The sequence below is a fragment of the Hirundo rustica genome, chromosome 2, assembly GCF_015227805.2.
Source record: "Hirundo rustica isolate bHirRus1 chromosome 2, bHirRus1.pri.v3, whole genome shotgun sequence".
NCBI lineage: Eukaryota > Metazoa > Chordata > Aves > Passeriformes > Hirundinidae > Hirundo > Hirundo rustica.
This window is the reverse complement of record NC_053451.1, coordinates 21,417,866-21,435,456: the sequence shown is the minus strand read 5'-3', so window position 1 is coordinate 21,435,456 and position 17,591 is coordinate 21,417,866. Positions and strand designations below refer to the sequence as shown.

General features: G+C 42.5%; 1 protein-coding gene across 1 annotated transcript in view; it reads left to right on the top strand.

The window, feature by feature from the left end:
* The first annotated feature begins 469 nt into the window (after window positions 1–469).
* DCBLD2 (discoidin, CUB and LCCL domain containing 2) overlaps window positions 470–17,591 on the top strand; it is a 41,909-nt gene continuing 24,787 nt past the window's right edge. Inside the window, exons 1-2 of the mRNA XM_040055838.1 lie at window positions 470–590; window positions 17,348–17,575. Of these exons, the coding sequence (XP_039911772.1) occupies window positions 473–590; window positions 17,348–17,575 (346 nt within the window). The 5' untranslated portion in view covers window positions 470–472. The remainder of the gene's footprint in view (window positions 591–17,347; window positions 17,576–17,591) is intronic.

Here is a 17,591-nt window from a genome sequence, read left to right as displayed (position 1 = left end):
ACTTTTGTTCGGGTTTTTCCCATAAATTTTACCTTCATCTCTACTTTGGGAGGGAAAAAAAGCTCCAAAAAGTGAAACATTCGCAGCCAGCTCGCAGAGGAGGGCGGAGGTGGAACAGAGCGGGAATTCAGAGGCGGACTGCAGGAGACTCGCTCTGGGGCCGTGAGCCCCGCGCAGGGCGCCCGGGAGGGCGCGGCTCGGGGCGGGAGCGGAGGGGGCCCCACGCTCGGCGGGGCCGCGCCGGAGCCGCCGCCGCCGCCCGGGGCTCCGCGGCGCCTGCGGCGGGCCGTGCGCGGCGGAGGGGGCGGCAGGAAGCGGGGCGGCCCCGCCGCGCCCCCGGAAGCGGTTGGGCGGCCGCGGGGGACGGACGGGCGGGCTGGCGGGCGCGCAGGGCTCAGACGCGGCCCGGCGCGGCCGCCCCGCAGCCCGCGATGCCCTGGGACCGCCGGGCGCGCCGGCCACGCCGCGGGGCATGGTGAGCCCGGGGCGGCCGCTCCCCGCCGGGACCCGGCGGGCGGCCTCGCTGCTCCGCCCCAGCCTCCTCCTGCTGCTGCTGCCGTTGCTGCTGCGGAGCACCGAGGCGCAGAAAGGTGAGTGCGAGAGCCCCGCAGCCCCGGCGGCCGGGGGAGGGAAACCGGCCCTCCGGGGCTCGGCTGCTGGGAGGAGGCGCCCCTCGGCATGTGGCCCTACGCGCCGAACCTGTCCTCTCCGCGGCCAACAAAGGGCGAGAGAAGAGCCCCGTTTGGGAAAAAACAACCAACCAGCCTAATAAAGAACAACAACAGAAAAACGCAACCCAAAGAAAAACGCAATAAGGAACGTTTTTTTCCTCTCCCGCACTCCGACGGGCAGCTGGCGGCGGGAGGGCTTCACCCGGTCGGGGCTCGGCAGGGAGCCGGGGCTGCGGAGGCGGCTCGGGGCGCAGGGGCTGTGCGGGGTTCGGCGTGCCCCATCCGCGGGTGACCCCGCCTGCGGGCTGAGAAGGGTTCGTGTGAGCCGGGTGAAGGGGAGAGCCTGCTTGCTGTCAGAATTAACTTACACTCGCCCAAGAGTGCGCCGCAGCGTGCGTAGGGGTGAGAGTCTGGGACGTGTGGCAGGCGGGGTAGTAGGCGTTGTTGTTTTTTGGGGGTTGTTTTTTGTTTAGAGAAATCGACGAGATTTCTCCTCCTCGGGTGGAATTAATGAGCAGGCTTTAGCGCTGTGAAAATTACGAGGCACAGTTTGGTCACTTCGTGGCAGAAGATCAGAGGATGCCGCTGTGACTGTCACTTTGATCATGTGCTTGGGACAAAGTGGTGGGAGTGAGTGTTTTGACAGCGTCTTGAAACTCACTTCTGGGTTTGGGAAGATTAATTTTGTGGTTTTCAATTCCACTTGCTTCTTGCACTGGTCTTGAATCGTTTCAGAAACTGATCTCCTCAGAAACTGTTTTGTCACATAACTTTTTCTTTCTATCTCAGGGATGGGAATATGGTTGAATTTCAGAAATGCTACATTTAAAAGCACAAAGAGAATAGGTACTATATGCACTCTACTGTTTTTGCATCTAAATCAAACATTTAACTAATGAATAAAAATTAATTAATTGAATGGGAGAAGTTCAGTGATGTATCCATAGAGCAAAGGAGTTGCGTGGACTTAGCTTTTTCTCTTATTTCTAGCTAATTGCATTTAAGTATGTGCCTATACACGTACAAAACTAATGCCAATAAGCATTTGACGCAGCTGGGTTTGTTTTCTTGTCATTTATAATGGGGCCGGAGAAGACCCATTTGCTTTTGGGAGGAAATTGGGCTGTTTTAACATTTAGTCTTTTGAAGGTTGCTGCTGGAGGAGGCAGGCAGCAGCAGCAAGGTGTTAGTTCATGCAGGAGGAGCATCATGCTTGTGCTGACCTGACACTTGTCTGACCTTTTGGTGGGCAGACTGACTTTGTTATTCTAGGAGAAAGCTGAACTAGCCGTGGGGGTAGGGAGAAGTCATGATTTACCTGCAGATGTCGAATCGGCTCACGGAGTAGTCAGGGGTGTGTCAGGGGGGGTGGGACCATGCAGCAAGAAGTGGTGCTTTCGAGGACAGTAGGCTTTTAGGGAAACAAAGTACAGAAAGGTAAAGTGAAACTCTAGTTGATGCTTAAAGTTTGCTCAGAAGTCTCACTTTTGAGCAGGAGGGTGTCTTCTTTATTGACAAGGTTCATTTTGTTTGTTAACAATAGGCAGAGCTTGTTTTGAGGTGAGGGACTGTGGTATTGTCAAATACAATGCTTCAAAATGAGAAACTGCTAGGGCTTCTAGGAGGAGTTCTGCTAGTGAGGGACTGTTTCCTTGCCAAAATATTTTCCTTTATCTTATTCCAGAGAAGGTTGGGGAGCCCATATCCTCTATATGCTGGTAAAATTCTGATTTGGGTAAGGAGTCCCATATAGAAATGAAGCTGCTGTCTAGCTCTTGAAGGTCTGCACAAAGTTATTACTCAATTAGGGCATTAAATATGTGAACAGGCTTCTAAGAGAAGATCTTGATTGACAATGAAAGTAACCACGAGTTGGGGAATTCCACAATTAAAGTTGCTTTTAAGCTCCTTTATAAAAGTACAGTGAGTGATACTATGTAGGAATCTAGCCTCATTCATTATGTTAGAGGCTGATCCTGTGTTAATAAGAAATTGTTCATTTTATTTTCCACTGTTCAGCAGCTCTAAGTCTCACATACAACATGGTATTTAAATTTTTTTTGAAGATAGTGTTTTCATTTCTCACATGCTTTTCTGCAGAGCACCTTCCTTGTATGAACAGATTTAAAAATAACATTATTTTGGTCAACGTGAAGCTTGTTTTTAGTACTGGGTCAAATGGTGCTCCTCTCCTTCCAGACAGCAGCAAACTGAGAAATGAAAAAGTGCAGGTATTGCCGTGGCGAATGTGTTTTTCACAATAGCCCATTGTATTATCTTGTAGGATTCGAGTGGATTTTTTTTCAGTCTATCATATTTAGAATCATTCAGTGTATGTAACTCAGAATTCCTTGGTCAAGGACTTGAGTGTGTTGTGGCCTTTGAAAATTATGAGCATTTTTAATTAGCTGTTATGCCTTCAGAGGTGCCCTGTGCTGCATTTCATAATCTCGTGCCTTGGGGACTGTCCAGCTGATGGCTGTGCAAGTCAGCTCTTGTGATTTTTGAAACAGTTGTGTAGTGATTCTAGTTCCTGATTGTAAGGAAATTGATATTTGAAAAACACTTAGAGTATTTTTTTTTTGTTTTTCCTGTAATTAGGCAGGTGTGAATGAAAGCAAGCCAGCAGCTAAGCTTCCTGCTCTTCGTGGATTGCATTTTGAGGAACAGCGCTCTTAGCAGATGTTTAGGTATTGACATAAATTTGGTATGGTCTGTTCATTAGCTAAGTTTAACCTCTTTTTTTTATTTTTTAATTTAGAAAAACACAGCTACAGGAGGAATGGTTGCTTAGCTTTCGTCAAAGTAGAAGTTGAATAATGTGTCAGTAATTCTGAAGGAATGAAGCTTGTAGGGTCTGTAGAGCAAGAACTTTGTTTCCACACAAACCAATGTACCTGTAAAACTGGGAGAAAGTGCCTAAAGTTAAAAGGAACCTTTTGTTCTGAAGCTGATTCGCCAGTGACTTGAAGCAGATTTATTTGCAGTCTTTTTTATAAAAAAAATAGTGCTGGATGCTTGTTTTTGAATATGATTCCCGCATTTTGTTCTAAACAAATAGCAGCCCATCAGGATGTTGTTACACGCTCAAGCCTCGTTGAAGAAAGTGCAAAAAAGTGATTCACTACTGTAGTTTAACAATGTTTGCTTCGGTGTAGCAGAGAAAAATATTTTTTGAATGTCTGATACTGGGTTATTGTCATCTGAAAAGTGAAGTGGAAGAACTGATGGCTCTGTGCACGTTGAGCCTCATGAAAGGGTTTTCCATGGCCTTGCGTTCAGGGACTCAGCTGCAGCATTTGTGGATCACTTGTGTGTTCCTTGCTTCTCCTCAGTTCCTCGGGGTCCTCTCCTCCCTCCTCTCTCCTCTCCTCTCCTCTCCGCAGTGCTCCTGCTCTCACCTCTGCCTGTCCCTCCTGCTGGGCACTAGGCACAGGTGCCTTTGGCTGTGGCCAGTCCAGAACTGGGCAGGTGCTGCTCCGTCAGCCCTAGTCCGGGGAGAGGGAATGTGGCAAAGAGAAGATGGCTCTAGTACACATCCAGTGGCTGAGCAAGACGGAGGGAGGCTGCAGCTTCTCCCTCAGGGTCCTGGGAGAGATGATTTCCTGCTGGAACAGAGGCTGACAAGGCTCCTGGCTGCCAGGGTAGCCCAGTGCAGGTGGTGTGTGTTTTCCTGCTGCAGAGAGCTCCGGGCACGTGAATATAAAGCACTGCCACAGAGCCGTCTGTCGCATGAGCCGTTGCCGTGTGCTGCCTTGCGCACAAGTGCTGGTTTCCATTCTTGCTAAATTAGATTGGGTGGTGTCTCGCTGCCTTTTGTATCCCTTGTCCTTGGCCAGGCTCATCTGGAAGGAAGGGAGTCACAGCCAAACCCAAAAGGAATTACTTTGATTAAAAAGACCCTCAGATCTTTGCATGAGACATTTATTGTCCCTCAAATTAACATCAGATTAAGTGTTTTATGAGGAGGAGGGCAGTGCTCTAATGAACTGTTTTGCTTTTTTAATGGGACAGTTTTACTTAAGAGTGCTGAGTGTTTTAAAGATGCAGTTGCGCAGCTTGAGGACTCAGGGGTTGGTACCACTTAGGCAAGAGTGCTGAAGCAAATAAATCCCTTTCATCCCTGCGTTGGGAAGTATGGAAAAATTTTTCAATACCAGGGCTTAAAGTTAGGTTAGGCTTTTTCAGGTTTTCTGATGCTCTTTTTAACTTCCCAGCATTGCACCTTGAAGATGGATTTAGAGAGGAGGAGCAGTGCTGTAAAGAATTTTGTGGAGGAATGTTGTTCCTGAAGGGAAGTGAGCTGGTATTGGAAGTATAGAGCTAAAAAGAGTGAATATTCTTTGCTTTTGAAAACAAGAATCTGAGTGACATTATTTTCCTCTTCCAGTTAATGAGCCTTATTTGAAGTGGGTATGTGGATCTGGTGGGCAGAAGGTACATCCATGTGTTCTGCAGAATATCTTATTTTGGGAGGGTGCCTCCCAGTCCTGGCTTGGCTCAGCCCAGCTCATCTGGGAGCCTGTTGAGGTCGTGCTAGCCTTGTCAGTTCCTATAAAGAATGCAGGAATCACCCTTTTGTGTAAATACCCTTTGGAGCTCTTATACTCGTAAGATGTACTGCATTTTGCATTTAAGCAGTACCGTGCATGTTGGTTTTATATGTATAACTATATGCATGGCTATAAAAATCAGGCATCTGCTTCAAAAAGCAATGTTAAGTGTTCTTTCAGAAGCTTGTTACTGTGTGCATCTCAAGCCAGTGACATTCTAGCGTGTTAGCGCAGTCTTCAGGAAAATTATTTTTCTGCTACTGAATGGAGATGTTCAGCTTTCAAGATTTTCAGGAATGTTTTCCTACGTTATTCATGTAAGAGAAAAATGAAAGTCTCCTTTCTCTGCAATTCTGCCAACCTGCTGTATGCCGTGGGAAATGATGCATTAGGTTTTTAATGCGATCGCTGCCGTTCTGTGTAGTTTCAGTCATCAGCTGGTTAAGGGTTGCCTTGAATGCATCAGCTTTCATAGCTCAGTCATCAGTTCAAATGTAATCCTTGTTGGAATGGCTGCTAAGCGTGTTGTGAAATGTTTCTATATTGGTTATTTTATCCATATTTTGAAAGACTTTTTAAAAAGCTGTTGCTTGTCACCCCCACTTCTATAACTGCACCCTGTGCTTTGGGGAAACGTGGAATTTGTTTTGTAGTTGAAGTATTTCCTTTTCCTCCTGGATTTTCTGATTGAGTTGCTTTTAGATTAATTTCTCTAAATCAAACACTATGGAACATTCAGGGTCCTTTTATTTAAAATAGTTCAGTTGAAACCGTTGTCCAAGCATAGAGTGTGCATTTGTTACTAAAATGAAGTTCAGGGAGGTGGAGAGGGAATAATATTGATGTAGAAGGCCATGTGGTAACTTGCATTAAGATAAAATTTTCAGTCCTGGGGTTTTTTTGTACAGAGTGGTGGGTTGTTATCTGTGAAGCTGGTTCATTAATCAGCAAGACTATGAAATATCAGATTTTGCTAAGCTACTTCCTTTGCCATCCATTACTGGAGGCAGACAGCTTGAGCTGTGGTATTCGTAGTCTATTTGAGCTTGTTGCTTTATAACTGAACACTTTATGTTGTTTGAAACAAGAATTATACTTGACAATCTAATAGTGACTTGCCATTTGGACCACCGAATAACACTGATTTTCAAAGTGGCTTCTGGATGATGCATTTTTTGTCTAGTACCTAAAAAGAACTCCCCAAAACCCGAACACCAGCCCTTGGATGGGTAAGAAGCGTTTAACCAGTGCCTCCTTTCCAAGCATGTAATTTCTGGTGTTTACCTGCATGACCGCTTAGTTTCTCTTGGTGAAAAGTTGTAAGAGGATAACATTTCTTTATGGTTGCTAAACTCTTCAAAAATTAAATTCAACCAGACAGTCCATACTTGTTTAGCTATCTCGGTATTTCAATCAATAGGATCGTGGAATTGTAACACAGTCACTTGGTACTGCTTGTGGCATTTGAATGCTTCCTGTTGGCATTTCTTCAAAAACTCTGTGTTTGCAGTTGTGACTTCTGTTTGGGTTATATTCTTCTTTTCTCTGCAAATACCAAAACAAAATTAATTTTCAGTGAGTTAGCAGTCTTTAAGGTTTAGACCCACACAGCTGGTGGTTTCTGAAGCTCAGTGATTAGTTGTCTCTGATTTTGGTGAGTTTAGTTGCATCCTGAAAATCAAGCATATAAGCATTTATCTTTGCTGTGACAGCTCATACCTCTAAGTATTTTGTTGCAAGTTGCAGTGAGACTGTGATTTGAGTTGACCTCTCTAGCTGTAAAACAACTGGAATATATTTGCAGCAGCAATGTGAAATGCAAGTCCACGAATCATTAGATGTGCAAGGATTCCTAGCAGCAATTGGCAGTTGCTTCTAAAAAAGTGCATTCTTTTGAGGACAAAGGGTTCCTGGAAGCAGAATATGTGTAAATGTGACTATGTACATGTCAGATGCGCTTGTTTTTAATGTTTGCTGACGTGAGGAGGACGTGTTGGCCTGGTCACTGGTCTCTGTACAAGAGGCGTTGTGCATTGTGACTCAGGTAGTCATTATTTTCCTACAGTTATTCGACTGCTGATCTCCAGAACCTCTGTTCTCAGTATCTTACTGAAAATGCTAACTTCTGTCCTGTTAGTAGAAATTCCATGGATCTTGTTTTCGGGTGGTGTCCCCGTTAGGAGGTCCCAGTTCCGCGCCACGGCTGCGATAGTTGCGTACATTGTTAATAAGTAAATGTTGTTGTGGCGGCTGAACCAAGTTTGCGAACTCAGTTGTGTCATTCTTGGCAATACCAGTAGGTGTGTTTTTTAAGAATGTCCTAGAAACAGATGGGGTGGGGTGAGGAGTTGGTTTTGTATTTTGTTTATTTGTTTTCTTCGCCAGGTGTTTAAAGCATGCTAGCTTCAGAAATAGCTAAAAAGTCTCTTTCTCAAGATGCCTTTGCTCAAGTCTGAAAACTTTCTGGAAAAAAATTTAGTGTAACTTCCTGAATTCCCCTTAGTTAGAATGGTGACTAGCCAACTCTTAAGTAGTCAAGGTGTACTGCTGCAAGAAATCATACTTTAAAGGGCCTTTTTCCTCTTCAGTACACTATGAAACCATCATTGTGTAAAATGACTTAAAAGTTAGGATCAGACAGGTTCAAACTTGCCACTTCTTCCTTTTTGAGAGAGAAACTTGAAGTTTTTTATTTGTGTAGTTTTTCAAATTTTTTTTTTTTTTAGGATCTATTTCTCTGACATTTTCTTTCACTGGCAAAACTATATTACAGTGGTTTTGTTAATTGGAGTATTAAAGAAAAAACCAAACAGCTATTTTAAGATTTAGTTGTTGTTGTTCTGTGTGGGAATCTTTGATTTTGTTAACATTTGTCATTGTTCAGTAAAAGTTTTAAATTACTGTATAATGTTTTAACATTCTTCATGGTGTGACAATTCAATTCAACTAATCACAGGAGACTGCCTTATTAACCATATTCTGTAGTTCATGCATCATTTATGAACTGAAAAGTGGAAATAAAATCAATGGTCACGTCATCTATGTGCTTTAATAACCACTCCCCTTCCCGCTTGACATCTTCGCTAGTTAATCACCCTTCTAAATCTTCCTCCCAGATTTTCAAGTTCTCTAAATATACTTTTAGCTCGAGGACGAGGTTTTGTTATCTGGGATTGGAATATTATCTATCAGAATGACAGTTCTTGCCAGGTACTCATCTTTGGATTGTCAGTCTTGCTGGAATCTGATGGATTGTGCATGAAGTCACATGGGTTGTCTTTTAAATTTTTTTTCCCCTAAATGTTTTTTCTGATAGAACGACTTCTCAGAAACAACCCCTCTGATTTTCTTTCTTTATTTTTAGTGCTGTCAGTGGCAATAATTTGATACATACTTGTGAATACTATTAATGATGGAAAAGAGAACTTGAAAAGCTTGACATGCTTCTGAAAATGGTTGTGAGCAGATGATTGTTCTGTCATGGTTTCTAAACAGGAGGGTGGTGTAAACGCTTCCCAGAGTGATGCTGTCAGTCATCACACTAATACTGTTTATCTAGGCCTGGCATTTAATCAAGGTTTTTATATAAATGTTCTGTAAAATTATTCCAGATCTGCAGAAGATTAATTATTTTTCATCCCTCAGTACCATTTTCTCCTCCTGTTCAGTGATCCATTTGTGATTTTCCTAAACTTAGTTTGGGCCATTATAAGACCTCAAATGTTGCTTAACTGCGAAGAGGAAATCTTTCCAGGTGTCTTAATTGCAAATTCTTGGAGTAGAAGGAGTAGCTGTTTCAGTGGCCAGTTACAGCTTTCAGTGTTGAAGGATGACACTGAACTGTTTCAGCAGTTGTGCCACAGCTCTCTGTAGTTTCACCCCAATATAAAATTAAAAATGCAGAAATAGGATGTGTAGAGTGTTTTAATTAAGACTTGGCAAGACAAGCCACTTGTATAGCTACTTGCATGTAAACATGGGGGTTTTAACTGGAGAGAAACCTCGCAGGAATGAGGCAGGTGAAAGATCATTAATATCTTGAGTGGAAAGACAAATTGCAGTGGTGCAATTTTGTGTGGTTGCTCGGCAGAGTTCAGAGCTTATGCCTCTGAAAGGATCGTGTACCAGAGATATAGCAGGGATGCTGAGTATGTTGTGCATGTATGATTGCCTGCAGGACCACACAGGGGTTCATAGCTGACAGCTGCTGCATCTTCAGCAGGACCCTAGCCAGTTAAAGCCCATATCTGTCCATTTTAACTTTGCTCCAGAATGGTTAAGATATGGAAAAAAACATCTTGCCTTGTTCAGTGTGGTGGAAAGAAGCCACTGATGCTTAATTTTTCTTTTGCAGGTTGGTGAGCTTTGTGATAAACCAAGAAGCCCTAAAGCACATTATCTGTTCAATTCTATTTTTATGCAATTCTGTACAGGTGTCAAAGTGCATCTCATTATCACAGGGGTGGAAGGAGGAATGCATTAAATTGAATGCTTTTGAACACTTGTGTACTAAGTCTAGTGATGATCAGTTTTCGTCTTTTTCCTAAGTATATTTGAAAATTTCAAATAAAGCATTTGCGTTACTTTATCTCTTCTTTTTAAAGAGATGTTTTCAAGTTCTCCAGTCCTCCTAAAGAAGGCATCCCTTCCTTCTTGCTATGAAGAAGGTACAGCAAAGCCGATGGGCAGGCTTAAAATTCAGATAGTTTTTACTGAGGCTTCACACACTGACTTCCAACATGCTCTCACTATACTTTTTTTGCTAGATTTGGCACTTAAAAAAAACAATGACTCAAACATTTACATTTACTGTCATTTCCCTAGTTCATTGTGTTGGTTTTCAGTAATACATAATGCTTATTTTATTGGTTGTATTCATAGAGGGTCAAAAGTGTGACAAAATCTTTGCTTTAAGGGAATATCTACAGGGCAAAATTAGGAATGAAGTGCCTTTTGAAACAGATTGTATATTCAATTTTTTTTATGCTGGAATGAGGCAAAGTAATTGAAAATGGGGAAACTCCAGACAGCCCCTGTTGTAATTTTGAAATAAGATTAGGAAATGAATGTTAGAAATCAAGATGGTGCTGTATGCCACTTGCAGCGGGAGAAGGAGCTGCTGGCGCACGGGTGTGGAGTGGGACTGTGTCATCAGTTGGATGATAGCCTTTAGAGAGGGTTAGAAATATATTTAAAGTCTCGGTTCTTGGTGCAGCTGTGGGGTGCAAATAACGACAACTGTGTTTTGATGTTTTCTTTTTGAAAGCATCCACACTTTTTTTCTTTTTGTTCAGGTACCCAAACCAGGAGCTTCCTCCCTGCCAGCTTCTGTTGGTACCAAAAGCTGTTCTTACCTGTGACTGCTGCAGTCTCCTCCCTGTCCTACCCTGCATCCTCTGCGTTGTTCAGGCTCCAGTGGCTGGTGGGCCATGCCCATCCCTTGCCCAGCAGAGGACAGCTGGGATGGCAGCCTGGGCTCAGAGCTGGGGTGCAGCCCAACAGGGGTTCAGTGAGCACTGGGTGGGGCAGGGAAGGGAGAGCTGCTCCTGAGAGGCAAGATGGTGCTGCCACCGTGGATCTGCAGTTTAGGCTGTGCAGTCTCATTTATGAACTGGAAAAGGGAGGGGGGAAATGTTGAGTGTAGTGTTAATTTAGCATGTGAATTATTGGTATGATTGGAGAACGCTTTGCCTCTTAGTTGACATATGTGAGGCTTGTGAAATTTCTTGTGGTCCGGGTGTGGGGAGGAGTTTGAAGAACTTCCAGAAGGTTTGAAGCCCATTCTGACCATGACCATTGCTTATTCTCATAGTGTTTTGCATGAGCGTCTGTGTGTTATTTTTCATTCATTTGTCATATCTGTTTCTGCCGTGTAGCACTTAGAGCACTGAGGCACAACAGTGTTTATTTTTGAGAAAGCGTTGGTGCGGGTTGCAAAGCAAGTGCTGGGAAGTGGGCATGTGCCAGCCAAACAAAGACATGGAGCACGAGCTGTCGCTGTGAGTCAGCCTGGGCAGGGGGTCAGAGGGGCTCCTGCATTATGTGCCGTTGAGCACACAGTCCTCGCACAGGCTCCTCATGTAAATCACTTTTCACCATGCCTAGCCTGTCTCTGTAGGCTCCTTTTGCCAGCATACTATTTAAGCAAGTCATAGCTGTGCCTGGGGATTTACACAGTTTCCTTGGGATCAGAAAGTAAAAACTCTGCAGCAGTCTTAAGCACAGCTGATGTCTCTTCTGTTCTTTTGAAGCTGTCAGTTCAGTTAGTGCATGACAGCAGGGGAAACACATCTTACCTGCTCTGACAACCTAATAATTTTAGATAATTGATTTTAAAATGTTATCATATTTTGGATGCTAAATTTAGGATTCCTAAGTGTTCCTCTTTTGTGTAAAATTCAGTGGCTGAAAGCTAAGACTGGAGTTCCAGAGAGGATGATTGTAAAGCTGGATGTACAGATTAAAATAATAAAGTGCTAAATATCACTAGCCCAGCACGTGGCCAGTGTTTTAAATGAAAACAGTAAAATTTTGTTGTAATGGCATTTTAAATTTTATACTTCTGCTGTAAGAACAAGAATCAGCCTCTGTCTTCTCTCACCCTCTCCTGTCACCCCACTGAGCTGCCAACATTATGAAAAGCAAAATGCTCGCCGTGCTTTTGTCCTGTTCCTACCTTTGTTAAACCTCATCCCATAATTTTATTAGCTGTCTAAGGATGCCCCACAGCAGGTAGATCAATCCAAGCTGAGGCAGCCATAATCCCACCTGCTCTCCACTCCTTGCCCTGCCCCTGGCAGTGGCACCAAGAGCTGCCTCAGGGAGCTGGGTTGATGAAACCCAGCTTGGTTCCTCAAGCCAGGGCACCACTCTTGTGTGACTGCTCTTCCCAGAGCTGGGATAGTTTCTTCCTCCCTGGCTGGCCTTCAGGGTTCTTGAAAATGCAAACACAGGTTGGCAGTGCTGGTGAGAGATGCACTTGCTGGTGTTCCCCTTCTCTCACGCTCTCTTGTCCCTCTGTCGAGGAAGGCGCTGCTGCATATGCACACTCAAATAAATTAGGGGGTTGCTCTAGGTTAAGACTGACAGCTGTTTTTGTGCCAAGTCCCTGCTCTGGTTGGCCATGTGGCTGCAGAAATGTTTGCCTCCAGTACCAGGAAGGGTGTGAGAACATGTGGCCAAAAGTGAGAGGCAGACAAGGCTCGCTTTTGTCTGTGGCTGTGCTAATTTAAAGTGCCTTCAAGTGTTTATTGAGCTGTGGCCTTGCTTGTGGCAGTGTGGGGTATTCTATGTTGTGAAACATCTGCGGTGGGAAGAAATGCCCAAACCAGTGTGTTACTGAGGCAGATAAATGGCACTGACATCAAAGTGGACTGTGTGCTTGTTGGCTTGTTAAGAAAATTAATCCTGACAGAGGAACAGATTCCTTCCTGGAGAACATCACTCTGTGGAATTTGGTGGAAACAGCAGTGAGTTTGGAGGACACGAATAAGGGCATTTGAAAATACTTGTAAAAGCTATTTAGAATTTGATGTCTCTGTGATTTAATTCCTCAGTGTTTCTTATTCATGGAACTCTTGTGTTCTTTGTGTAAGCTTTCTTGCTCACACTGAGAAAAGCAAAGAGCAGATGCAGTGTCTTCTAGTGGTGTGTTGATAAAAAGTAGGGAAATGCAGAGCACAGGAGCTGAACAGAAGAGGAGAAATTATGCTAATGCATTGAATCAGTAAGAGTTGTATATTTGAAGTTAAAATGAATGTCTTAAAACACTCTTTTGTTTACATGACTCTCACAGATTTGGTTCTACCTTTGCCTAGTTAAAAAAGTTTTAATTACATCCAATATTTAGTCACAAACGTACAGAAAATAATCGCTTATATATGTAAAATCTTCTCAGGAAACCCACTGGTCAAATTGAGTGTTAAAATTAAGATTGCTGTTTTGATATGCATCAGTTTTGCTTTATAGATTATAATACTGAACTGTCTAATGTCTTTATCATTCACTCTTCTCCAACTAAGGAATAAGAAAGTATTCGCTGGTCTAAAAAATTATTTTGAACATGTTTTGATAGTGAGAACAGGGTAGCAGTCACTAAGAGCAACTGTTCTTGGGGGGGAAACTTCGGATTAATTGACTTCCACAACAAAATATAGTTAATCTTCTTTTTTTGTGGGTAATTATAACTTAGCATCCACTCCTGCATGTTCAGTGTTCTTTCATTTTATCAAATTCCACATTTTCTTCAAATATCAAAGTCCTGTGGATTTGATGTTTGTGTTGGTCCAAGTCCTGTATTTTGTTGTTGTAAAGAACTTGGCTTTAAGAAATTGTTTTCAGTCATCTGCATGATTGCATCAGACGTCAGTGTGCCATGGCTGGGGCGTCATATGGGCTCTGTCAGGAGGCTTCATCCAGGCTGCATTCAGGTGCCTGCAGAAGAGATGGATCTTGCTGCTGGTGCCAGCAGTCTGCCGTCCTCTGCCAGCTGCTTGAGAGGTGCCCGTGTTTCTAACACAAGTTTTGGTGAAGAGCTGAGCTTTTCCGCTTGGCTGTGAACTCGGTTCCCAGGACATGTAAAATTGGGTGCACATCTGCAGCCTCTGCAGGTGTCAGGTGTGATGTGTGCACATGAGTGATCTGTTGCTCCTACAAAGGGTTTTATCTGTCCTGCAAGTGCAGGAGGTCTGTGCTGTGACACAGAAGGCTGAAAGAAAGCAGGAGATTGTTCAGCTGTGTACTGACAGCAGAGGTGGTCAGGCCATCCAGGAATGATTGATCAGGGATTTGGTGTCTCTCTTCTGTGTCTTCTCAGGTATTCCACTCTCACAGATTAACAGAAGCAGAAGATGCTGTGGCACTTAATGACTTGCAAGTGCACGAAGTGAATGCTGTCCTATATAGGCTACTGTAGTGCAAAGAGTTGTACTTTTTCTTGGAGAAATTGCTGAGTATTGGAGATTGCTCCCCTGCTGCTGGATGTGTGCACGTGTCTCTGGAGTTCATCAATGGTGTTTAAATAAAGTATGGCAGAAATGATGAAGCACCACGTTACACAGAGAGGCTCAAGAATTGCCCTTTTATAGCACCAATACAAGATGTGGGTTCATTGTTCCGCAAGTTCCACTGGAATTATGACTTCTAAAATTTTCCAAATAGCTCATGAGTGATGCTGCTGCCCTCGGCAGACTGTATATGCCATGGTAATTTTCAAATTCTTCAGGCATGAAGTATCTGGCATTTCTGTTATCATTAACCTAAGTGAAATGTAATAAAAAGATCTAAAATGTCCATGAGACATGGAATGAGCTACTGTTAAAAATGAGCTACTGTTAAAAATTTCATAGTAAGATGCTATAGTTCATCACAACCGTTGGTTTCCTTTCCCTACCTTTCTAGTATGATTTGAGAGCAGGTTCTTTAATATGGATAGAGGAGTATTTTTCCTCTCATGTTTTTAAGAAAGCCTGCAACAAAAGGGAGGTTTGAGATGGACGTTTCCATTAAATTGTGTGAGGCAAATGAGAAAGTTTTTCTCGCTAGCCATGGGAAAGAAGACATTGTTCCAAACTACAAGGGATAATATGGTCATTTTTTAGTGATGTGTCTTTAAAAGAAGAGGCTCAATGTCTTTTTAGAACTTAAAATATTTTATTTGGACTTTCTCATCTAAATGTGTTTAGTTGTTTTGGAGTCCTTTTGCTTTTCTCATCAGAAAGCTGTGCCCTGTTCATCATGCACAGTGCAAGTATTGTTTCATGCTTGAGACAGCTGAACAGCAAGCTAGCGGAGAGAAGTGTTTAAAGGAATTTTAGGCATGATCTTTTCTACTCCTAACTAGAGAAATTTACAGTTTAAATACATTTTGGGTCAAAGAGGAGACCCAGGCTTTCCTTTGTCTTTGATTTCCAGCAGCATAGGCTTAAGATGCAAAAAGGTGGGGAAGAATCAAAGATACAGGATCATGTGCATTATTGGTATTCCCAGTTTTAAGAAATAGTATTCGTACGGTGACTGCATTGCAATAACTGGCCTATTGAAATGAGAAATATTTAACTGCTGAGCATTATAGTTCATGTAAGGATTTTTATTCTCCTTAAAATGCACTCAGAACGGTGTATCTGCCCCTAGAGGTGAATGCTACTATGATTTCTTATTCAAAAGGCCGCTGTGTCAGTGTATGTACAGAGTATTTTCAACCTGTGAATGAATAAGCAGTTGCTTACCCCGTCACGGGACAGGAAAAGCACAGAACTGGTAAATGGCTCATTGCTTTTGTTTGGGACATAACCAAAAACTGACTGCTGCTTGTGTGGATAATTATTTTTATACCTGCAATATAAAGAGTTTTGAAATGCTGACCCCATATATCACCATGAATATATTTGTTGGTTTTGTTGTTGTTAATATAATAAATTCCATGCATTTTGTAATGTGTATATTTGCTTGTGAAAAGCCATTTTACTAGAAAAGGAATCCTTTATTGTTACGTGTTAATGTATTAAGACTAATCAGAAATCTGACATTTGAATAGCTAATAAACCAAGGCCATACAGGTTCTGCATAATAAAGCTTTCACTTTTCTTAGGTTCATAACATGCCTTTTGAAAGAAACCAGGATTATAATGACATATAAAATATGCAGTTTAAGTTACCTTTTTACAATGTTGAACAATGGTGTCTCGTGTTAAAAAACTCTAACCTAGAGAAATAATTTATCAGGTGTCATTCAAATGGAAATAGTATTTCTCATGGGATAGAACAAAATGTTTTAAAGCAAATTGCATTCATGAAAACGTGGCTGAAGAACAGCTCCACAAATGTAAGTTTTGATTTTACTAGGCAGATATTCCAGTTAACTTTTCCAGGGATGTATCTATCATTTTCATTCCAGACAGCTAGCAAGATAAACAGCTCTAGTTTGTATCTGCATCTGTTTATGATTCTGTGTGTACTAGCAGCACTTCAGCTTTTATAACATGCAGCTATCTTTCAATGTGCTCAGATTATAAGGAGAATAGTTTTTGTTAGCAGAAATTAGATGTGTTTGCAAACAGATTAATCAGGCCTAGTTAACTTAATCGCAGGGGTTTGTTTTCTCCACATCACTTCAGTGCGTTGGACTTACTTTTCCACTCAGTCTTACATGTAATACATTTAAGAATTTCAAAATTTAGTTAAAATTCTTAAGTATGTGTACAGTTTTTGTACCTAAAGCTCCGCTTAGCTTTTAATATTTAATAGAGGAACTACACATATTATTGTGTAATATGAAACACTTGTAGCTGTAAAAAGAGATTTCTGTCAATAGGAATCATGGTGATCAGTGTGAATGTTACTCTAAGAACACTCACATTTCTAAACCAGCACAGGATTTCTTACATTTTTTTTGCTACATACTGGGGGAAATGCATGTCTAGCTGTTGAGTAACTGAATTTATCAAATTAGAAAGAGGAAACTGATAATGACAGTACACAATTTGTGCTATTGTTTACCATTTGCTAAACAGATCAATTTTAGTACTGTTTTTGCTGTTTAAAATTGATACTCAAATGTTAGGTAGAAGGCTCCATGTTGGAGTCACAGCAAATTCCAAAAAATTGAGTATATTCTCCAAATAAGAGTGAATTGCAGCATTAAAATATCAGTACAGTAGAAAACAACATATCAGCAGTTTCGTAATGGTCAGAGCTATATTTAATATGCTGTATTTTATTTGCTGTCCATTGACTTTCTTCTTTTTCATTGTGTTGTGAGTACGGTAACTCGGTAAAATCAGTGTGCTCTTGGTTTATTGTCAAGTTTCTCTGCGCCTTTTCAGCGCCTGCTTCCTTCTGTACTGAGGTGCTGAGGAAATACGAAATAGCAGGGACGCTTCCTATACTGTGTTTTAAGTCATTGTGGGTCGGTTTCCATCTCTCTGAGGAAGTTGTAGCAGTTCTCTGGTCCCCGGTGACAGTAAGCTAAGCAGAAGGCAATGGTAGTTGGATGGTATTTTGTCACCATTGCTGTGTCATTTGCATGTGGCTTACCTTGGAGCTTCCTCCCAGCGTGGTCGGTGTGGTGCCATGTGAGGCTTTGAAGATGAAGGTGGGAGCTGATTTCTCTCTGTTCTTTCCTAGGTGATGGGTGTGGACACACTGTGCTGGGCCCTGAGAGCGGGACCCTGGCCTCCATAAACTACCCGCGGACCTCTCCCAATAGCACGGTTTGCGAGTGGGAAATCCGTGTGAAGCCTGGCCAGCGAGTTCAGCTCAAGTTTGGCGATTTCGATATTGATGACTCCGATTCCTGTCACTCCAGTTACCTGAGAGTTCATAATGGCATTGGCCCCAACAGGACAGAGATAGGTAGGAGCTTTCATTA